The following is a 22,458-nucleotide window of genomic DNA, read 5'->3' as shown; positions in this document are numbered from 1 at the left end:
CCTCCCCCTCAGGCAGTCACCACACTGACACAGATGCAAAAAACCATCCATTTTATACAGTTTGTGGTTCAGAAGCAACAATATGCAGAACGGTGGAACAGTCTGTGCTGTCCCCACCCCACCTGAACTTGCCAGTTCCTGTCTCCCAAGGGGCACAGAACACAGGCCCCCTGCCTGGCAGGACCCGACTTAGTTACAGGCCCCTGGGAGGGGCGAAGCCCTTAGGGGTCAAGGCCGGGAGGGAGGAGGACCAGCACCTGATGCCCCTGGGGGCCCGCTGGGTCAGGGAACTGTGTGTGTGGAGGGTGGGGGGTCAGCCCACCACGGGCCATTTCTCCCCAAGGCTAAGGGCGGGGGAGCAAGTAAAGCTGAGAAGAGGGCTTCAAGGGACAGGGTTCCCATCCCCTGCTGGGAGGGTGTTCCTGGACACCCCACAAGGCACTACAGATGCAGACTGTAGGCGAGCACCCCCATCTTTGGCCCCCGATTGCCTGGCTCTCCCTCTGCCCCAGCTCCCACTGTGGTTTGGCGGGGGAGAAGAGAAGGGGCTGGGCCCCCCACTCCCTCAGCAGACACCAGCCAGGAACCGACCCGGCGGGCCGAGGCTAGCAAGGACCCTCTCCCGCTGCTCTGGGCTCCTTGGGTCCTCTTGGCTCGGCCTCCCCCTCTTTTAGCGCTGGCTGTTGCGAATAAATAAATAAATACCTCCCTGCCCGCCCCCGCCCCTACAGCTGGCTCTCCTCCTCCTCCAGGGAGCGGTTGAGTCCGGGGATGAACTTGAGCAGCCGCCGGCGGAAGCTGCGGTACTTGGTTTTGCGCAGGCCGGGGCCGCATAGGGCCTGCTCGCGAGCCTCAGTCCAGAGCGCGCCCGGCGCGCCCCCGCCTCCACCCCCGCCAGGGCCCGCGCACCGCACACTGGCGCTGCGGCTCAGCGCGGCCCGCGGCCCAGGGCCCGGCCCCACTGGAGGGGTCTGGGCGGGGCCCGGGCCCAAGGCGCGGGCCGGGGGCGGCGGGGGCGGCAGCGCCGGCGGCTCGGAGTCCCCGAAGAAGCACGTGTGGTAGACGGCGTCGTCGGCGTCGCCCCTGGCCCGTCGGGCGCCTCCGCGGGGACGCCCGGGCACGGCGAGCAGAGGCCCGAAGGGCAGCGAGCCCGGGAGCAGGCCCGCGCCGTAGAGGCAGGAGCGCACCGACTCCAGCGTGTCGTAGATGCTGGGGTCCTTCACCACCAGGCCTGCACAGAGACGGGAGAGGTGGGGGGCGGGTCAGGCCTGGGCCGTGGTGTCCTCCGCAAAGGGTCGGAGGGCATGGGCGGGGCATCCCCGCTCCGTCCTGCTGACCATCTCTGTGGCCCTGGCCAGGCACAAACCTGAGACCCTACTTCCCACACCCGCAAATCAGGAATTATCACTCAGATCCTTATGGGGGCTGCTTAGCACAAACGGGCCTCGGAAAGAATTGACACAAACTCTTTGAGCCCTGGTGTTCCCCTCTGTAAAGTGAAGATGACACTATCTGTTACTTACCTGCAGAGGGCTAGTGTGAGAATAACCAGAAATGTGGCTGCGGCAGTACCCAAAGTAGTAGTAGCTCAACAAATCTTGCTTTACTGTGGAGGTTTACTAGTAAACCGTTCTTTACTAGAACCCGCCAGTTCTGAGGGGGAAACGCAGATGGGGTGTCTGTAGCAGAACAAGTGGCCCCTGACACCCCAGGATCTACTCACCATGCACCAGCCGCTGCTCCTGCACCATTAGGGACCTGTACTCTCCCCACTTCTCATACAGGGTTTGCTGCAAGAGACAGTCCCCACCCCACTGTCACAAGCTAGCAGGAAACTAGCAGGACGTGGGTACAGACGAGGGATCAGGGAGTAGACAAAAGAAACCTTCAGTTAAAGGAGATTCAGCTATGAGTGACCCCCCACAGGGCAGAGGCTTGGGAAGAGGAGGGTGGAGGCTGGACATTATCTAGGTTCCCCTACCTTCAGGTACTGCAGACGAGCCTCCAGTTCTGCCTTCCGAATTGATGTCCCATATAGAGTTTCCAGTCTGAGGTTGGGGAATCAAAGGCTGAGTGAGCCACAGGCTGAGGAAATACCAAGAGGCTGAGCTCAGGAATTCAGGCACCTCGGCTCCCAGACATACCTGAGAACATTGCCTGATGCCTTAATGATGTCCACAATCTCTCGATGCCGGATGCCTTCCACATTCAGGCCATTGACGCTGGCGATGGTGTCCCCTGCCAGGCAGACAAGGGGGTTAGATTTGCTCCATGGGGCATGCTAGAATTCCAGCCTCCTACCTTAGCCAGAAAGGGGAGAAGGGTGGGTAGTAACTCCAAGGAATACTCCTGAACTCCCTCCTCCAACTCCTCATGGTTCTCAGTAGACCTCCTCTGACATCTCTCACACTGGATCCAAACACACAGAACCACAGCCATCCTTCTGGGCCTGTAGTGACTACCAGGTTGTCCAGGCCCAGCACCCCAGCCAAAGGGCAGGGACCTCACACACCCAACACCCTCACTCTACCCTCAAGAAGTTCTGTCCCAGAGCTAAGCCCACCCAGGACCCTGGGCTGCCCTCAGATTTGGTTATTTCTGTCCCGTCCACGCTGGCCATAAGACCCAGTCAATTCAGGGAAGGGCAGGTGAGCAGCACCCAGCTGGGAACCGACCCTGGCCCCAGGCATGGCAGGGCCTCATGGATCCACAGATAATCAGTCCAGCCTCTGGTGGTGGGAGAGAAGCACAGGGAATGACTGGCCCCCAGAGGGATAGTTCTGCTACTCTGCACCACTGGAGAGCCTCCTGACCTCAAGCACAGTGTGCCCCATGTGAGGGCCCCATTCCTATCTGTAAAAAGGGGTATGGATCCCTGCTGTGGATGCTTCAGGGATGATGGGGAGGGAGAGTGGATTTGAAACTACCTTGAGAAGTTGTAGTACACCACTTGGCTACTGCTACCATTTAAATATGGTTTGTCCCCAAAACTCATGTTGAGGGTTCATCCCCAACGTAACAGTGCTGAGAGATGGTAGGACCTTTAAGAGGCATTTGGGGCCGGGCGCCGTGGCTCACACCTGTAATCCCAGCACTTTGGGAGGCCGAGGCGGGTGGATTGCCTGAGGTCAGGAGTTCGAGACCAGCCTGGCCAACAAGGTGAAGCCCCATCTCTACTAAAAATACAAAAATGAGCTGGGCTTGGTGGCTGGTGCCTGTAATCCCAGCTACTCGGGAGGCTGAGGCAGGAGAATTGCTTGAATCTGGGAGGCAGAGGTTGCAGTGAGCCGAGATCACGCCCTTGCACTCCAGCCTGGGCAACAAGAGCGAAACTCCATCTCAAAAAAAGAGGCATTTGGGCCATGAAGGATCCGCCCAGTGAAGGGATCTATGCTGTTTTTGGGGAGTGAGTTCTTGCTCTGGCAGGACTGGTTTAGTTACCTGGCGAGTGGGTTGCTATAAAGCAAGATCACCCATGTTTTGTCTCTTTTGCATGTGCCTACTCACCACTCTTGCAGGCGTTCCTGCCATGAGATGCCATCCATCATGTCAGAACGCAGCATGAGGCCCTCAACTGATGCGGCCACCCAGTCTTGAACTTCCCAGCCTCCAGAACCATGAGCTAAATAAACCTCTTTTCTTTATAATTACCCAATCTCAGGTATTCTGTTATGGTAACAGAAAACGGACTAAGATAGCTAGCACGGGCTGCTGGTAAGTGGGAAGGAGGTAGGGGCTTAGGGGCAAAGATGGTGGAGGGGGGATTGATTCATACAGTTTCAGGCTGCCCTTCCTGGAACCTGGGGACTCTAGATCTGCTCAATCCAGGGGCTCCTACTGAGGCATAATTTCCTTGTTAGAGGAAGTAACATATTGCTTTGGGAGGCAGAGGCAAGAGGAGGATCGCTTGAGCCCAGGAGTTCAAGGTCATAGTGAGTTATGATCATGCCACTGCACTCCAGCCTGGGTGACAGACTGAGGCCCTGTCTCTTAAAAAAAAAGTTTTTAATTTTTTAAAAGGGAAAAGGGAGTAACATCGGTTCCTCAGCACTGGGCCCATTTTGGGGCAGGATTGGCCTGATCCCCAATATCAAGCAGACTTAATGGAATGTTGCTTCTTCCCCGGCTCCTGCCCATGCTGACTGCCAGGTTGCTGGGAGGAATCAGAGCAGCAGCAGCAGCATCCACCATTAATTATGCCCTGGCGCTGTGCCCAGGGAATCCCCTTGCTGCACTGTGATGTTTGGATGCATTATTACCCTCATTTTGTAGATGGGGCTGTGCAAGATCACACAGTACATGGCAAATTTGCCTAGATCCAAAGCCCAGATTCTATCCATTCTTCTTTCTGGCCTTCTCAAAGAAGGAAAAGGAAGAGGAATTGATTTCAGGAGAGATTTCTCACCCCCTTTGCTTGGGAGTAAGGTCATATCCCCTTCCCAGACCTGGGTGTCCTGGGCTCAGGCCCCACCTGGTGTGAGCCCAGCCAGCTGGGCAGGGCTAGACTCATGAACTCGGCAGACAAAGGTCACCATTTCCACACGCTGCTCCTCCCGGTGGTGAAGGCCATAAGTCTGTAATGGAAAAGGGGACCCTCAGCCCAGGGTTGGGACAAATCCGTTCATCCCTCAGGCTGGTCATCCAACCCCCCCGACCCCTGTGTGCAGCTTCTCCCACCTGGATCTCAAAGCCGAAGGTCTGGTTATCCTCCTTCTCCAACGTCAGCACTTTCCTGCAAAAGACACAGGGGTCAAGACAATCAGGATTAAAAGGTGTAGCAGTCCCATAGCTTGGGCCTCCCTGGATACTGGCAACTGGTCTAGAACATTCCAGCAGGACTCAGTCTCCAGTGACAGCTCAGTCTCATCACAGATTATTGGAATGTCTTTCCCATACCCAACTGAAATCAGCCTCATGGAGCCACAGAGAACCAATCCAGCCTCTAGTGGTGGGAGGGAAGCACAGAGAAGGGCCGGTCCCCTGAAGGATGAGCCGGCTGAGTTTTTTAGCCACATCCCAGCTTTCCAGTGAGCCCTACAGTACCACTTACTGACTAGCTAAGGCCCCAAATTCCGCCACAGCCTGGAGCCTCCTCTGTTCCACAGCTTTGGAGAGAGGACTGGCCCCACCCCCAGAGGCCAGTCACGAGGCTCAGCAAGACCACAGCTGCTCCTCCCAGCTATGCTGGGGCCAGCCCACCAGATGTGGGGGCTGGGGGAGGGGAGCCTCGAGGCCACCCCTTCCCGCACTGAAGGCCTGCCCGCTGGACACAATGGTCTGGAGCTGCTCCAGATCCTCGCCTGCTGGGGGAGCCCAGAGTTTCCTCTGCCCACTCCCACCCCCTTCCTTCCCGCCCAGCCAGAGACACAGTTAAAGCAGCCTCCAAAGGCCCCTTCAAGTAGCTCAGCCTCGGAAAGGCCCTGGAGACCAGGCTTCTCCGCTCCCAGCCTGACCCAGATATTCTCCCAAATGCTGAGCAGCACCTCCCCACTCCAGCTCGAGCCCCTCTCACTGTGAACAGCAGGGCTTTCCCCTCTCTGTACTATTGGGGCAGGCAGCAGGGTGGCTGGGAGTTCCGCGTCTACCCCAATGTTCTAGGGTCTTTTGGAAGGGTCAGCAAACTTTTTATGCAAAGGGCCAGATGGTAAATACTTTAGGCTTTCTTTGCAGGCCCCTTATGATCTCTGTCATATATTGTTATTTGTTTTTATTTTTACAATTCTTTAAAAATTATTAGCTCAAGGGCCAAACAGGCCAATCTGGCCAGCAGGCCAGTTTGCTGATCCATTTTAGAGAAAGTCAAGCCCAAATCAGGGATGGGACATGAGTACAGAAGGGAAACCGTGGGGTCCCAGGGCCTGGAGTCAGCACCTACTTCTGCCCACACTCAGATCCCTCCTAAGAGGGCTGCCACAGGCTGGGACCAGAAGAGGACTGACATTCTGGAGGCAGGGGCAGCCAGCCCCAAGCAGCTGGACACAGCCTGGCTAAGGTCTGGGCTCATGGGGTTTGCCAAGGCTGGGAGGGCTCAGGGGAGCCCAGGAGGCCTGGGTTAGGACGTTCCCCATAGACTTTGCCTACACCCCCTCCCAACTCCCACATCCGTTCATCCAGATCTTCCCAGGGAGGGGTAACTGGCAGGGACTGGGGGTGTGTTGAAGAGCACCTAATGACTCAAAAGTCCCCACCTCCTTTCTCTGCCACCCCCTTCGCACAGCCCACACCCCCACCTGCCCTCACTCCCAGCGGGGGAGCCATGCTTAAAGGCTAGGAGAATGACTACCCTTGCTAGGCTGAGATGCTGTCCTGGCACCCCCCCATCCCAGCACCTCACCCCTTTGGACCATGGCAGGGGCTGGGTGCTGGTGACTCACCGCTGCTGTTCAGGACTCTGGCTGAGATTCTTCCAGCGGAATCCTGAGCCCTGGGCAGTAAGATGGTCAGAAGGAGCAGGTAAGGCGGGACTGTCCTTGAGCAGACACTGAGAGCGCTACCCTGGACACAGCGACCCACTTCCTGTCTGCCCCTTCCCAGCTCCACATCCACACCTGTTTTGGTGCTGGTGGAACTATTTGCCAAGTGCCACTACTGGCACCACTCCTCAACTTTCTCTACAGGCCTTACCTTCATACCTGGGACTGCAGGGACACAACCATCCTCCTGGGTTCCAGATCCATGAACCTCTAAGCCCTTGCTGGTTTCCACACTGGCAGCAGGTGGGGAGATCATTATTCTAGAATGGTCTCCACCCCTAGGGCCCATGTCTGTAGAGGCTCAGGCCATCCAGACTCCCAAAGCTGAGGCAGGGGCTGTTCCCCAGTGGGATTCAGAGGATAGGTGTCCCCTGGGCTCACCTATCAAGATGCTCCGAGGACCTTCTGCCAGTTGGGTCTCTCCGTCTAATTTCTCAGCTACAGACAGTGGCTTGGGAGGGCTGGGGTCAGGGACCCTGCCCTGAAGGGCTGGCAATCCCAGCCAGAATGTGGGGTCAGAGGTGCCAGGTCTCCTAAGGTACAGGCCGTTTCAAGGACCAGTTGTGGATCCCAGCTGCAGGTGAGCAGCTGTGCCCAGCTATACCTGGGTCTCTCTCTCCATTGCCATATATTTTGTGCTTTCTGGGACAAAACATCTTAGATGTCAAACTTGTCAGCAAGTCCCACTAAAGGAGCGAGATTGGGAGTTCTTTAGGGGTGGTGGTTGGGGGTGTGGAGGAAGGATGAGAGATGAAGGTCCCTGTCTCTTCAGGGTCCTTGATAAACTAAAGTAGTCTCTCACCCTCCCTAACTTTTTGGTCCTTGGAGGAGGTCCAGTCCCAGAGCAGCCCTTTTCTTTGGAGCCTGCACAGCCCAGGGCCTTTCTGTTCTGTGCCTTTGCTAACCCTCCCCCAAAGCTGCCCAAGGCGAGGAAGAGAAGGGTCAGAACCAGATTGGCCTCAGGGGTGGGGACAGTTCCCAAACGGCCAGGGAGGAAGGACTGGGCAGCACAGAGAGACCCCTTTGTCTTTCAACATGATTTTCATAAAATGCAAATTCTCAACAAGCTGTTCATTGTGTGGGGGCTAGCTGGGGGCCAGGGGCGAAGGAGGGCGGCTGGGTGAGGAAAGGCCACCAGGCCCCTCTCCTTAACCTGGTGTTGTGTAGGTTCTGAGCCTCAGGTCTCCTGGGGCCAGAGGAAGAGGCTGGCAGAGGGGACTCAGAGGTGGGCGCGGCCCGCATCCTTCCTGCCCCGCGGGCGCCCTGCGACCCCTCCCACTGCGTCCGGTTCCGACAGAAGTCCAGGGAGCCGTGGCCCTCGCGCTCCGCACGTCAGACGTGGGGCCAGGCGGCAGGCCCCGAGCCCAGGAATCGGGGAGTCCCCTCGGAAGGGTGTGCTATCCGGAGTCAGCGGCTCCCCACGCACTTCCTCAGAGTGAGAACGCACGCGGCGCAGCCACCGGCCCGCTTCTCCCACCGGGGGCTCTCGGACCTTCAACTTGCCCGGGGCTGTCTCTGCCCCTCGGGCGAGGGGATCCTGGGGACCCAGGACACCTGGCCACGGGGAGGCGGGGCATGGGGGGCAGAAAGCCAGATGGAGCGAGTAGGAGAAGGGGGGTGCTGGGAGGAGTCAAGGAGGGAGAGAGGGGCGCGGAGTTGAGAGCCACCGAGCCTGGGCGCGGTATGCAGGCGAGGGCCACGGCCTTCGGAGCAGCGGGGAACGCGGGGAGTCGAGGCACCCAGCGGGCCGGGGAAGAAGGTGGGGGACTCCGCGGACGCCGAGGAGAGGGCACTGCGGAGTCAGCAGGCCCTGTAGGGGGTCGGAGAGGGGCTGAGCAGGTCCTGAAGGCGGGCAGGGGACGCACCTTTCGGCGGGGCAGGGTGCCCCCGGACACGGCGAGCGCGCGGTACAGCTCGGCAGGGTGATAGTCCTCCAGCGCCGCGTACAGCTCGTCCGCTGGGGGCCCAGGGGTGGCGGCTGCAGCAGGGGGTCCCGGGGTCGGGGCCGGAGCGGCGGGCGTGACTTCTGAGTCGGGAGCCCGGGCGGCGGGGTCCGGGGTGGCCGCCGCCTCCTCCTTCTGCTGCAGCTTCCTGAGTCGGCGGAGGGTCATGGCTCCGGCGCCGGGCGCCCCTCAGAGACGGCGCTGACTCCCCTCGGCGGGGCTGGCGGCGGCTAGGGGATGCCAGCCGGGCGGGCCGCCGGTCGCCTCCCTTTATAGGCTCCGAGAGTGGGGCGGGGTTGGGGGCGGGCGGGGAGCTGCCTCGGGTGGCCTCGCCCCCAGCACGGAGGACCCTCCCCGCTGGGCGCCACCGCCCTGGAGCCCCGCCCACGGCGCTCGACGGCCGGGGAAACTGCGGGAGCTGGGCGCTCAGTGGGGGAAAACGAGCCGCGGACGCGAAGGGGCGGGGTGAGGCCCCCGGGGCGGGGCTCGGGGCTGCGTGATACCTGGAGGGGTCTGTGAAGGGACATTGCGCAAGGTTTGAAATTTAGGGACGAATAGCTCTGGCGATTCATGGAGTGGGGCACGGTAAGAGGCCACTGTAAGAAGCCTGGGGAGTCGGGGAGGTAGGGAGAGTCACGGAGATCCAAGGGTCAGCAGGAGACTCTAGGGCACGGAGAGCGGCAGCGGGGCTGCGCAGGAGTAGGGGTGGAGGCCCGATGGAGGAGGGAGGAGACTCCCTGAACTCACTGCGCAGAAGCCCCCAGGGATGAGAGGGCCCAGGATTTTCCCTTGACACAGCTGCCCCAGAAGAGCTGAAAGAGGCTGCCCCCTCTTCGCACGTCTAGGAGAAAGGGAAGAGGTGGAAACCCTGAAAGCAGTAGGCTTAGTTCTGGCCTGTCCCCTCCGAGGGGCTTGAGTGATCCCTGCTGGAAACACCTTTCCTCATCAGCTCCTGATGCCGGGCTCAGATCCCCCTTCCCAGCAGACAGACGCTTACTATGGACTTGACTCAGGAGGTTGGGATGAGCCCAGGCTGAGTGGGAGTTCAGGGCTGGGGGGATGGCCAAGCTCAGCCGTTCTCTGACCCCATCTTAGGGACCATCCCCCAGGCTGTTACCATGGCTGCCAGGCGGTAGGAGAGGCGGGAATGGCCCAGCCGAAGTCTCTGTCGTCAGTGGTGCCCGAATAAGAAGTGAGAGGAGGAAGTGGAAAGCAGCGTCTGGTGTCTAAAGAGCGGCTAGCCACCACAGGGCGTCAGCAGCACAAGCTGGGGACTCCATGTCCCAGCACCCATCGGCCAAGAAGCAGAGGAGGCAATGCGGTGCCCTTGTCTGTCCCCTCCTCCCGCAGTCTTCCCAAATCTGTTATGCCTTCACAGTTAACATTTATTGAGCACTTACCATGTGCTATGCACACTGTTTGTTCTGTGTGTCCTTTTACATATGTGCATTAACTCACTTGGTCTTCATAACAACCCTATGAAATAAGCACCATTATCCTCCCTTACAGATGAGGAAACTGAGGCCCAGAGAAGATAAGTAATTTGCCCTAAGTCACTCAGCGGCAGAGCTGAGATTCAAAGCCAGGCGGCCTGGTTCCAGAGCCTGCAATCTAACCACTCTGTGATGTTGTCCAACATTTAAGCCCTGCTGTGTGCCAGGTACTGGCTGGGCACTGGGGTTACAGAGGCTCTTGGCCTGGTAGGGAGTGGTACCTTGCACATGTGCTGTGTTAGACACGTGGCATAAGGAGCACAGAGGGGCAATGGCCATGTCCACCTGCGAGGCCAGGAAAGACTTTCTGCCTCCTGCCTCTCAGTTCTCGCGCCTGGCTCAGTCTTCTTCTCTAGTCTCCTTGACTCTGTGTTCTCCTCCCCACCCCCAGTCCTCTAGGCCCCCATCCCCTACAAGAGGTGTGGGTGGAAGAGGGTGCTTTTCCGCCCCTCAGTGATTGCACAAGTCCAGATGGCAGGATGCTTGTTGGGTGGGGGGCCGGGGTGGATTGAGGACTGCCAGGAGCTAAGAGGTAGCTCTCTTAGTGCCTTCTTCTCCCTCCTCCCACCTCCTGCCTTGGCACCACCAAGTGGCCATCAGCTGAGGGGCCGAGGGGGTGTCGGTGGGGAAACATGGGACTCTATTGTGAAGCATTAGCACAGATGGACCCCGGGACCGTCTGTTGCCTGCTCCTGACAGACAGCATCTGTGGGGGGCGGGAGGGGGAGACGCAAAGCGGAGAGGCAATGATATATATTCCATTCATTCCATTGCTTATCCCGAAGGGACCCAGGAAAAGGGCATCTTGCACAACCTCCTCTGTGAAGGAGCCACCCCAGCTATCACAGAGGGTTACCTAATGGACATGTCTCCTTGCCTGAAACCTGGAGAAGTGGATGCCACAGGTGTGGCACAGCCCCTGTGTCTAACAGTCTGTGGAGCCAGTCATCCTTCAGCTGACGTGGAGGCAGACTTCCCCAGTTTATGCAGGGCAGTCCACCTCCAGGCCTCCAAGTGAGTGAACACCACCAGAGGACTGAAATTCACACCTTGTTTCCTCCTCTTGCTAGGCAGAAAGCCCTAGAGAACCCCAGAGTAAGGGTGGGCCCAGGAAATGCAATTTTTATCAAGTTCTTTGTGTGATTCCTTAAATCCTGGGATTTCAGAGCCAGAAATGGCCTTATGGTCTGGAAAGGATACCGTATGGTCCAAGCCCTCATTTAACAGAAGCAACTGAAGCCAGAGAGAGAAAGACAGAATCATAACAGGGACTAGAACCCACTAGAACCCAAGTCTCTTGACTCCAGAGACTGTTTAATTCAGCTGCTGGTAGCTCCCTGAGAGCTCAGAGATTCGGGCCTGCTTCCTCCTCCCAATTTCCCCAGTTTCTCCAAGGAGGGGCCCCTGGAGCCCAGGATGCCATACTGTGGAGTGGTTATGCCCTCTGGTGGCCATGAGTCTTGGTGGAAAATCTTCAAGCCAGGCGGAAAGGCTGGAATCCTAGCCCTGTTTCAAGATCCCCCACGGCTCCTCTTCCTCCCAAGAGGATCTGGGCACAACTGGGATGCCAAGCTCCACTTTGGTCACTGAATTCTGGAATCTCACAGCCGTCAGGAAGTTTTCTGCATCAAAGCTGCTTCTGCTGCAGGTGAAATTCAGCAGGGAGAAGGCAGACAGCTGGCGGGCCTTCTTGGTGCACTAACCTTCGCATGCCAGGCAGTATATATGAGGCCTCTAAAGCTTTGCGTTCAACTCTCCACAGCTTTCTTCTAAGCTTGAGTCTCCTGGCTAGCATCTGTTCTCATCCTATCCTCTGCAGCCCTTTAAAGCTTGGGCGGTGGGGGAAGCATTCTGCACACCACCTGCAGCTTCATACCAGGATACATCCCCCTCCTCCTCCCTCCAGGAAGCCTCCCCACAAAACCTCCACCACTCTGGCTCCTCAGACATCTGTACTCAATCTGTACCTTCTTCCCAAGCCAGCCTCTCTCAGAATGAGCTCTCAGGTTTCCCTCCCTTTGCTCTGCCTGCCCTGGCTCCTGACACTCGTGGCTGGCCTGGGGTGGGGGCTTAGACAGTGGGGGCCCAGCTAAAGGACAAGGCCTAGGTAACACTCCTTCTCTTTAGGGCAACCCCTCGCCTGGCTATGTAACAGTCAGTAGCCCCCCATGGAGGAAATTAGGAGAGCTGAGTCTTCCACTGAGCAGCTTAAGCTCTAGGGTACCATGATGAAGTCAGAGCACTTGGGGCTAGTGCTGGCCCCTCTGGAGTCTGACCTAAGTCTCAGAGCTCTAACATGGGCCTTGTCCATCAGCGGGGCCCGGAACTGGCAGAGATGAATAGTTTACTGGGAGTTCCTCACTGGGTACTGTCACTGCTCCTAAGCTGGGGAGGTGGGAGGGAGAGGGCCTGGGGCCCTGGCTCTCTGGTCTGCCAGGAATGAGGGGCTGGGCCCCCAGTTGCATGACATCACCTCTTGTGGGCGGTGGACAGCTGGTGGGCAGCTGACTGGGCGGGGAGTGGCTGTTATTCTTCGTGACTCCTATTGCCTGACCATTTCCATGGGACAGTGTCTGTGCGTGTTCGGGGACCTAGAAGAGAGAATCTAGCAGTATGGTTGATCTGGCACAGTCCAGAGATCTGATCCCAGGGGGTCCTGGAGTAGGATCAAGGTAGATGTTGCAGTTTATTTGCATTGAATGTGGGTGGTCTCTGGGTCTAGTCCTGTTCAAAGGCCAGGGATCATCTGGCCTCTTGGATGAAAATGGCAGGGCATCTCTGGCATGAACGGGTTAGAGTGGCAGAGGGAAGGAAGGTTAAGTCTCCAGGTTTCCTACAGCATCTGCACACAACTCTTTAAGACACAGGGTATGTGTTATCTTACCCTGCCTCATTTCAGAACAGGTGCACATAGTGAAGAAAGAAAATGGCAGTTCTTAGGGCCCTAGACTGCCCACATCTCTTTCCGCTTGGCAAACACACTTGCTCAGCTGTTTCATCCCTGGTTCCCTCTCCTAGGGGACAGTGTTGTGCACCGACCCCCCTAACCCCCAAACACATATGCAGAACTGCCAGGCTAAGATTCTCTCTTTTACCCCAAACTGAAGTCAGCTTTCCTCTTTCCCTCACCATTCACATCTGATTATGCCCCAAACCTGAGTATTCTACCCACTGTCTCTCCTGCTGTTCTTCCCAGCTTCTTTTTTTTTTTTTTTTTTTTTTTTTTTTTTTTTTTTTTTTTGAGACGGAGTTTCGCTCTTGTAGCCCAGGCTGGAGTGTAATGGCGCAACCTTGGCTCACTGCAACCTCTGCCTCCTGGGTTCAAGCGATTCTCCTGCCTCGGCCTCCCACGTAGCCAGGATTACAGGCACGTGCCACCACGCCCGGCTAATTTTGTGTTTTTAGTTGAGACGAGGTTTCACCATGTTGGTCAGGCTGGTCTCGAACTCTTGACCTTGGGTGATCTGCCCGCTTCTGCCTCTGACAGTGCTGGGATTATTGGCATGAGCCACCGCGCCCGGCCCTTCCCAGCATTTCTTTCTTTTTTTTTTTTTTTTTGAGACGGAGTCTCACTCTGTCGCCCAGGCTGGAGTGCAGTGGCGTGATCTCGGTTCACTGCAAGCTCTGCCTCCCAGGTTCAAGCGATTCTCCTGCCTCAGCCTCCCAAGTAGCTGGGATTATAGGCGTGTGCCATCACGTCTGGCAAAATTTTTTGTATTTTTAGTAGAGGTGAGGTTTCACTGTGTTAGCCAGGATGGTCTCGATATCCCGACCTCGTGATCCACCCATCTCGGCCTCCCAAAGTGCTGGGATTACAGGTGTGAGCCACCGCACCCCGCCCCTTCCCAGCTTTTCTTACTCTGCCACCACTACAATTCCTTTCTAAAGTCAGCACTGTGATTTTCCCAAAAGACAAACAGGATCACATCACTCCCTTGCTTAAAACCCTGTACCATGGTCTGAATGATGGTGTCCCTCCAAAATTCCTATGTTGGAACCTAATACCCAACGTGATAGTATTGAGACATGGGATCTTTAGGGGGTGATTAGGTCACGAGGGCTCTGCCCTCATGAATGGAATTAATGCCCTTATAAAAGAGGCTTGAGGGAGCCTGTTTCCCCCTTCCACCAGGTGAAGACACAGAAAGCGCCATCTAGGAGAACAGGCCCTCACCAGACACTGAACCTGTTGATCCCTCGATCTGGGACTTCCCAGCCTCGAGCACTGTGAGCATTATATTTATATTGTTTATAAATTACTCAATCCATATTACCTAATCCAAGGAACTTTTTTTTTTTTTTTTTGAGATTGTGTCTCACTCTGTCACCCAGGCTGGAGTGCACTGGCATGATCCTGGCTCACTGCAACCTCCACCTCCTGGGTTCAAGCAATTCTCCTGCCTCAGCCTCCTGAGTAACTGGGATTACAGGTGTATACCACCATGCCTGGCTAATTTTTGTATTTTTAGCAGCAATGGGGTTTCACCATGTTGGCCAGGCTAGTCTCGAACTCCTGACCTCAAGTGATCCGCACATCTCGGCCTCCCAAAGTGCTGGGATTACAGGCATGAGCCACCATGTCCAGCCATGAATCTAAGGTACTTAGCAGCAGCAGCCAGAGCAGACCAAGACACCCTCCAATGGCCTATTCCCTACATCAAGAATGACAAATGTGTTTTAACTTATGGGACAGTAAGCATGCTGTTGAGAAAAATGTGGAGACCAACTCAAGAGGACAAATTACTGATAGATTAGTACAGTCTGAGGTAGCTGTCACAGGGCAAGTGATGGCATTCGTGTTACCTATTTGCCATTTCTGGCCCCAGGATGAATTCCTGACCTTTCAGAACTCAGCATGGGAACAGCTCTAGCAGGCTCCCTCATCACACCCCCGCCATACTGAACATCTGTGGTTCCTGAATGGCAATTCTTTTTGACTAAAACCCCCTCCTCTCCTCAGTCAGCAGGCCGAAATAGATGTCCCTCTCTTGCCCCCAACCTCCTGTCTCTCTTGTGTTCCCACAGTATTCTATCCCTGTGGGAGTACTGATCTCCTTCCATCCTATCTGTTTACTCATCCATTCCACCAGGTAAGGAGCCGCTGCAGGGCAGGGATATGTTACTTCTTCCCCGAGACACCTCATCTGTGGTCCCACGGTACTTTGCATACTGCTCTGTAATGGGATTTGCCCAAATCTGCCTTATTGTTGCCTGTACAAATCCTATCTGTCTAGATTATAAACTCCTTGAAGGGCAGGGACCATGGATTGTTTAGCTTTCTTTTTTCTTTTTTTTAAGACAGATTCTTCCTCTGTTGCCCAGGCTGGAGTGCAGTGGTGCAATCTCGGCTCACTGCAACCTGCAACCTGCAACCTCTACCTCCCGGGTTCAAGTGATTCTCATGCCTCAGCCTCCTGAGTAACTGGGATTACAGGTGTGTGCCACCACACCTAATTTTTGTATTTTTAGTAGAGATGGGGTTTCGCCATACCTTTCTATTCTACCTACCGCTCCATTCATTAAGGTTGCTCGACAAATACTTATTAAAAGAGCCCAGGCTATCCAATTGTTCCTTAAACTGCCCTAAACCCCCATTAACCCCCCGTTTTGGCTTCAAAGGAGAATTCTCAGAAGGACCCAGGGATATCTTCCATATTCCTTAAACCCCATCCTCTGACCATGGAATCCCCAATAACTTTCAGGCCATAGTTGTCCAGTTGTTTCATCATATGCTATTCCAGATGTTGCTGTGAAGGTATTTTAGACGTGATTAACATTTAAATCAGTAGACTTTGAGTAAAGCACATTACCCCTCCATAATGTGGGTGGATTTCATCCAACCAATTGAAGGCCTTAAGAGAAAAGGCTGAGGTGTCCTGAGAAAGGATTCTGCCCCCAGGACTGCGACATCAATTCTTCCCTGGGTCTCTGAGCCTGCTACCCTGCCTTGCAGCCCACACAACCATGAGTCATCTCTCTTTCTAGTCTGTCTGTCCATCCATCCTATCGATTCTGTTTCTCTGGAGAACCCTGACTAGTAACACCATTCCTGGCCTGACCCAGGGCTTCTCCTACTTCCCTCGCCTGTGCTGTGCATTCCTCTTATGTTCCTGAGTCTCTTGAACTCCACCACTCGTCTTTCTGGTTTGGTTGTGTTTAGCAAGCATGTTCTAAGGCCTGTAAAGGTCAGAAGACATATGGGCTGGGGGACAGAAATTTAAGCTATGTGAAACAATAACCCAAGCGATACAACATTCAAATGAAGTCAGGCCTCCTGTGTCACAGGCCTAAGATGAAACATTGTTGGCAACCTTCAAAGGCACAGGAAGAGGCACTAGAATGGTTGCCATTCTGATTTTCAAAATGGTAGAGTTGAGCCTGCAATCATAGCCTAGTGAATTTTAGGTCCATGCCTGGCAAGATGACTGACTATTCACAGGCTGGCCTGTAAGGGGCCTTCATTTGAACCAGGCCGAGATTCACTACAAACCACTCTTTCTTTCCAATGAACAGGTAGATAGATCAAAGAGAGCCACAATGATACTTTAGCAAAGTACTTGGGCTTCTTCTGCTATCTCTGTCCATCTAAAAATTATGGGCCAGGTGAAGTGGTTCATGACTGTAACCCCAACACCTTGGGAAGCCGAGGAGGTATTCCCCGAAGCCAAGGGTTCAAAACCAGCCTGGGCATCAAAGGGAGATCCTGTCTCTATTTAAAATAATAAATAGTCCGGGAGCGGTGGCTCACACCTGTAATCCCAACACTTTGGGAGGCCGAGGTGGGCAGATCACCACCTGAGGTCAGGAGGAGGTGGGCAGATCACCTGAGGTCAGGAGTTTGAGACCTGCCTGGCCAACATGGTGAAACCCCTTCTCTACTAAAAATACAAAAATTAGCTGGGTGTGGTGGCGGGCGCCTGTAATCTTGGCTACTTGGGAGGCTGAGGCAGGAGAATCACTTGAACCCTGAAGGTTGCAGTGAGCCAAGATCGCGCCACTGCACTCCAGCCAGGGCAACAGAGACTCTGTCCCAATAAATAAATAAACAAAAAATAAAAAATAAAAAATTATGGCCAGGACACAAGGACAATTTAATTAGCAGCTGATTAGATTATTGGAATAGATGCCAAACTTAAAGCAAACTTTTAGGAGTAAGTTACTTGATTTTCTCAGCCCAGCAGAGTCTCAGACAGTGAAACTCAGAACAATGGAAAACTCTGGGTAATAATCAGGATTTAAAAGTAGTGACAGGCTGGTGCAATGGGCATGGTCTATAGTGAAGTTTAATAGAGTAAAACTATAAGGTCCTGCACTTGAGTTCAAAACACCAACTTCCCTTATACAAGGAGGAGAGGGTAGCTGGATTTTACTCAATCAAGAGATGAGATGCAGTCCTGGGATGTGATCTGCGGCATCAAGCACACAGTCTGTGGGGTTCTTGTTCTAGTCTGTGATGTCTGCTAATACCTGGATGGAACATTATGTACACATCCTTTGTGGCCCCAGACTCTAGCTGGGTTCAGAAGAGAGCGGCCAGCCTGGGTGAGGAACATGGAACCAGAGCAGGATAGTGCAGTGGGGGAAGGGCTGTGCTCTGTGGTCAACATCCTGGACCCAAGGTCTTTTCCACCAGTGAGCTACGTGATCTTGGGCAACTTATTTGACTTCTCCAATCCTCTGTTTCCTAATCCATAAAGAGAAGATAATGATGCCCATCTCATATGGTTGCTCTGAGGATTAAAACAGTTAATATACGTAAAGCAAATTTTGGCACATTGCTTAGCATGAAGTGAGTTTTCAATAAGTATTCACTAATATTAACTGAAGAAACTCAAAGCTTTGCCAGAAGATTCATGACAGTTGCCTGTAAATATTTTAAGGGACCTTATAAGGGAAGAGAGAGTAACTGCTTAGAAAACCCTGTAGAAGTCTCATGGAAGTTGCCCAGCTCTACAGAAGGAAGGGTTTTCCACTGAACCACGGAGCCTACAGATGGAGCTGTGGTCCAGCATTAGCAGGAGGCCACACAGGCACCTGACAGGGACATCGCAGGGAAGTTGAGTGCGTGACAGTGAACTAGGGGATCTTGTGGGTCTCATCTAAACTGGAGACTATGATTCTAGGACTTGTTATTTTAGATTCCCTCAGCCTAGAGAGAGAGAGGACATTCACACCCACCACATGCTGAGAATACCAGAGGAGTAACCACTGAAGACTCCCTCCTCAAAGTCACCTAAGCATCCCAGAATTCACAATTTCACTTCAGCTTAGGAGGAGGGCTCATGCCTCTAAGACATGAGTGTGACTAACCAGGAGCATGACCCTCTTTTGTAAATAGGAAAAAACGTGAGAAGACAAATTCAGACAAAGCCCAAGAAAAGGGTGCTTGGTGTCTTCTGTCCCTTACATGCCAGACCCGCCCTCTAGGAACACAAAGCAAGTCTCAGGAAGACGCAGGATGTTGGGATCAGCATTCCTCTTGCTGGGGTCTGCTACAGCTGGTGTGAGCACTAGACCCTGCTTAGAACATCCACCCCATTCCCAACTCCCCTGACAAAAGCTGGGTGGCCGCACTACATATGTGGGACAGATGGCACCAGAGCAGCTCTGTGAATAAAACTTTTAATAATGTACAGCAGAAATTGGACAGGCTCATTCTTATATTAAAACAAAAGATTTCCTATATTACAATTTATTTACATTTGCATACTGAAGAGGTAAAGTGTCTAAGTGGCTATTTTACAGTCCTTTCTAATAAAATGTACAAAAACAAACAGAAGTACCGAGAATGCCGTTCGGGGGCCTTTATGGCGACATAAGAACGGGCTTGGACTTGGTCTGTGAATCCAGAATCCAGAGGTGCAGGTAGCACTATGGATCGGGGTTAGCCTCGGGGGGCCAAAAACACGGCTTCAGTTTCTCCCCAACTCTCACTTAGTGTTAAGAGTGGCAGGGGTGGGTGTGGGAGCTTCCCAAAGACCTGCTCCATCTTCCCCAGAGGTGGAAGAGTCGGACTGTGTGTGGGGTAAGGGCAGAAGGGCCAACTGGGGAGTGCACTAGTGGCTTGGGAGTGGACGTGTGTTGGCAGATCCCAGAGGCTACTTGTGACTCTGGGAAGAGGAGTCTATGTTCCATCATCACCTATAAACCGCCAAGGTTCTGCTGCAGGGCGGATAGGTGGGAGGTCAGCAGGGGTAAAGACGGTCCCCCCAATGACACAATGGTATTTAAACGAAATTAGTGGCCAGTAAATTGGCCCAAAGGTTAGGGGAAGATCTCCTTTAATGCAAGGAAAGAAGCAATAATCAGTCAAATAAATAGAAGGGCCAGGAGCACTGGGGAGCCTGAGGACAGGGACAGGGCTCTCCCTCCTCCACAGGCTTTGGCAGAGAACTGCTGGGTTGGAGGCAGAGATGCTCTAAGGCTGCATACACAATACACCTCCCCTGGGGACAGGAAGGGGGCTCAGAATGAATGCAGTGATTTGAGGTCTCACCTGGGGTTCTAAACCCCAGGTCTCATCACCCGCCTCTGGTCTCTTTGTGGAGGGGGTTGTGGGGGTTCCTCTTTCTTCAGTGATCTTATATAAGAGCAATAATTCTAGGCTCAAAAGGGTCGTAGAACCAATTATGAAACCTTCTGGTCTCAAAACAGGCATCTACTTACTTGAATCAGCTCTTTTTACAGTGCTCCAGGAGTGGGACCCAAGCATGTCTTGTCCACAGATGTATTCCCAGCACCTGGCACCCAGCAGGCACTTCACACACATTTGTCAAATAAATGCCTGGAGAGGGTACAACCAGCTGGACAGTGCAAGAAAGGGCCCTAGAGCAAAAACCACTCATGGAATTGGGGGTGGGGACAAAATGCGAGAGACTGAGCCTCACGGCAAAAAGGAACTCTCACTGCTGAGTGGGAACAGGCTCAGGTGCAAGGACAAACATTTCCAGTGTGATTGAGCTATGTGCGTTCAATTGGATAATTTTTTTTTTTTTTTGGGATTTCTTTAAAAACAAATAGATTGAGAGGTAATCACAGAGATGGTTTTCCTTTTACAAAAACTTAATATTTAACAACATTAAAAAAAGTTAAAATCCAAACCCTCCCAATAAAATTAAAAAAAGAAATCAAACCACTCCAGTTAAAAGTTATGGCTTCAACGTTATTATATACCTAAGATATGCTGACCAAATCACCACCCACAGCCGTGCTTCTAGGCTTCGTTAAATACTATACTCAGGTTAAATAACATGTTCGGCTCAGGCTGTTCCCTTCAGTAGGGCTCCTGAAGTGGATGCAAACCTCTCACCTTCCCTCCACCCTGATCAGACAGTCCAGTAAAAGAAGACCCATGCAGATGCCTCCCTCCCACCCCAGACTCCCTCCCCACTCCTTGCCCGCCCTTCCCTTCCCCACCCCAAACCCACCACCACCAAAAATATACACTGCTGTTTCCAGGATCTGGGAGATGAAAGACAGATGTGACATTCCAATCTGAGTCCCGAGATCTGGCTTCACATTCCTCGGCCCTTCCTCGATGCTGCTGAGGATGATGCCCTTGGGCTGGCTCATTTCCCACGGCTGACACTAACACCCAAGACTTCCACCAGGATTCCTTCCCTGCACATCCCACCCGCCACCCTCACATTTTGGCCCAAAAGCCTCTTTTGTCATGGACAACTGGGCCAGCTTTGGTTCCACAGTCTGAGATGGAGGAGGAGAGCTGTGCTGATGCCGGGGTGGGCAGAGTAGCCTGCCGGACACAGAGTACCACTGTGGCATGAGGGGCTCTGGGGAGGGAGAGACCTCCAGGGAAGGGCACCAGGGAAACTAGATGCTGCTCACTACTGAAAAGAGGCACCAGCACGCACGGACAGCATGACGACCACACCCCCGACCTGCACATGCACAGAAAGCTCAAGCAGGTAAGTGCGCACCTACAGACACACACACACACTCACACGCACGTGTAAGGGCATGGCACGAACCAGGCACAACGGGGGACGCACCTCGGCACATGCACACACGGCTGGACAGACAAGCGGCAGATTCCGTCTCCACTGGCAGTCTCCCCGCAGCGTCCATCCCAGGGAGGAGGGGAAAGCGCGGCTCAGAGCTGCCTGTGAGAGGGGCTGCACTTCCGGTTCTTCCGGGCCACCTTGGTGTGCTGTGGGCTGGTCCCCGAAGGAAACCCTCAGCGCAGCTTAGCACTGGCAACACCTCGGCTCCTCCGGCCCCTCCCAGCCACCCCCGTCACCGCTCCTGGCCACGTGCCAGATGCACCGGGTTTCGCGGGACTTCCCACTACAACCAGTTCGAGTTGTGGCACTGAGTTCTCCACACAATTCGCTCTCAGAGTCTCCATGCCATTAGGAGGTAAATAGAAAAGGTGTCTGTCTCAAACCCAACATGGGAGTGAGCGAGTCTCCCGGGCTCTGTCCCTCTTGTGGGCCAGGGCTCCTGGCCACAGAGGGCTGGGCAGAAACGAGAGGTAGGCCTCCATCGTACGCTCGACGCGGCAGCTGTGCGTAGTTCTCGCTGCCAGGAGCTCCGTGTGGAGAGAGGGAGCAGTTAGATCTTCACGTCTTCCTGCACGCTGAGCTGGGAGAGGGTCTTCTTGATGCGCAGGGCCGTCAGGCGGGCCGCGCCGTTGGCATACCAACACTCTCGCATCATCTTCCCCATCACCCGCAGCGCCTGCGCAGAGACCCAGGAGCCATCAGCTCGGTCATGCCCTGGAGAAGCCTTTCTGGTCCCTAGGCTCTCACTCATTTCCCTGCCACCTCCCGCTCAGTGCAGAGTCTGGCAGATCCACATCCACCCGGCAGCCGACCTTAGGGAAATGCTCTGCAAGGCTCCCTTTGTCCCTTGGCTCTTCCTTTTTTTTTTTTTTTGAGAAGGTGTCTCACTGTGTCGCCCGGGCTGGAGTGCAGTGTCGCAATCTTGGCTCACTGCAACCTCCGCCTCCCGGGTTCAGGTGATTCTCCTGTCTCAGCCTCCCCAGTAGCTGGGAGTACAGACACACGCCACTACGCCCAGCTAATTTTTGTATTTTTAGTAGAGACGGGGTTTCACCATATTGGTTGGCCAGGATGGTCTCGCTCTCTTGACCTTGTGATCTGCCCGCCTCGGCCTCCCAAAGCGCTGGGATTACCGGCATGAGCCACCGCACCAGGCGGCTCTTCCTTTTTAAGGGACAGCTCGCACAAGTGAAAGGCAAACCCTGCAGCTAACGGCCAGCTCTTTTGGTCTCACCTGCCCGCTGAAGCAAACCCTGCCCCGAGGGTTCCAAGGAGTGCGGTGAGAAGTGCTGCTCTATGATGCAACACGAAAGCATCAGCTAATATGCAATTCTGTTCTGAAATGCAGAAATGCCCTCTAGTGGTTAGACTCTTTAAAGGCAGAGCCAAACTCTACTTGACTAGGTAAGTTCTGGGGCTCTAATGGACAGCAAGGTGACTAGAGTCAACAATACTGTACACCTGAAATGTGCTAACAGTAGGTCTCAACTGCTCTCACTACACACACAGGCAACAAGGTGAGGTGACA

General features: G+C 54.4%; 2 protein-coding genes across 5 annotated transcripts in view; both read right to left on the bottom strand.

Moving 5' to 3' along the window:
• Window positions 1–34: 34 nt before the first annotated feature.
• On the bottom strand, window positions 35–8,796 carry TAMALIN (trafficking regulator and scaffold protein tamalin). Of its 3 annotated transcripts, XM_054444156.2 has the most exons (8): window positions 8,339–8,796; window positions 6,375–6,424; window positions 4,678–4,732; window positions 4,472–4,574; window positions 2,150–2,238; window positions 1,982–2,053; window positions 1,724–1,790; window positions 35–1,231 (listed from the first exon to the last, which is right to left on the bottom strand). In XM_054444156.2, exons 1-8 carry the CDS (start codon window positions 8,582–8,584, stop codon window positions 726–728), a joined length of 1,188 nt encoding a protein of 395 aa, XP_054300131.1. In that variant the 5' UTR covers window positions 8,585–8,796; the 3' UTR covers window positions 35–725. The 3 variants fall into 3 exon arrangements, with proteins under 3 accessions (XP_054300131.1, XP_054300132.1, XP_063528815.1); XM_054444157.2 differs by lacking the exon at window positions 6,375–6,424 and having other exon boundaries at window positions 8,339–8,443; XM_063672745.1 differs by lacking the exons at window positions 6,375–6,424; window positions 8,339–8,796 and adding an exon at window positions 5,051–6,334.
• A 9,718-nt stretch (window positions 8,797–18,514) lies between these two features.
• Window positions 18,515–22,458, bottom strand: part of ACVR1B (activin A receptor type 1B) — a 45,764-nt gene continuing 41,820 nt past the window's right edge. For both annotated transcript variants that reach the window (XM_054444152.2, XM_054444151.2), the window contains one exon: window positions 18,515–21,606. In XM_054444152.2, coding sequence (XP_054300127.1) covers window positions 21,481–21,606 — 126 coding nt within the window. In that variant the 3' untranslated portion in view covers window positions 18,515–21,480. The remainder of the gene's footprint in view (window positions 21,607–22,458) is intronic.

This window comes from Pongo pygmaeus, chromosome 10, assembly GCF_028885625.2.
Source record: "Pongo pygmaeus isolate AG05252 chromosome 10, NHGRI_mPonPyg2-v2.0_pri, whole genome shotgun sequence".
Classification (NCBI taxonomy): domain Eukaryota; kingdom Metazoa; phylum Chordata; class Mammalia; order Primates; family Hominidae; genus Pongo; species Pongo pygmaeus.
The sequence above is the reverse complement of the archived record's forward strand: the minus strand, read 5'-3'. Positions and strand labels throughout refer to the sequence as shown.

Excerpts from the sequence above, each read along its gene's own strand:
- TAMALIN (XM_054444156.2), bottom strand. The coding sequence starts at position 8,584 with ATGACCCTCCGCCGACTCAGGAAGCTGCAGCAGAAGGAGGAGGCGGCG. Across the intron at positions 2,239-4,471 it reads GCTGGCTGGGCTCACACCAG|GGGACACCATCGCCAGCGTC; the intron begins GTGGGGCCTGAG and ends TCTGCCTGGCAG. Across the intron at positions 1,232-1,723 it reads GGAGCAGCGGCTGGTGCATG|GCCTGGTGGTGAAGGACCCC; the intron begins GTGAGTAGATCC and ends GTCTCTGTGCAG.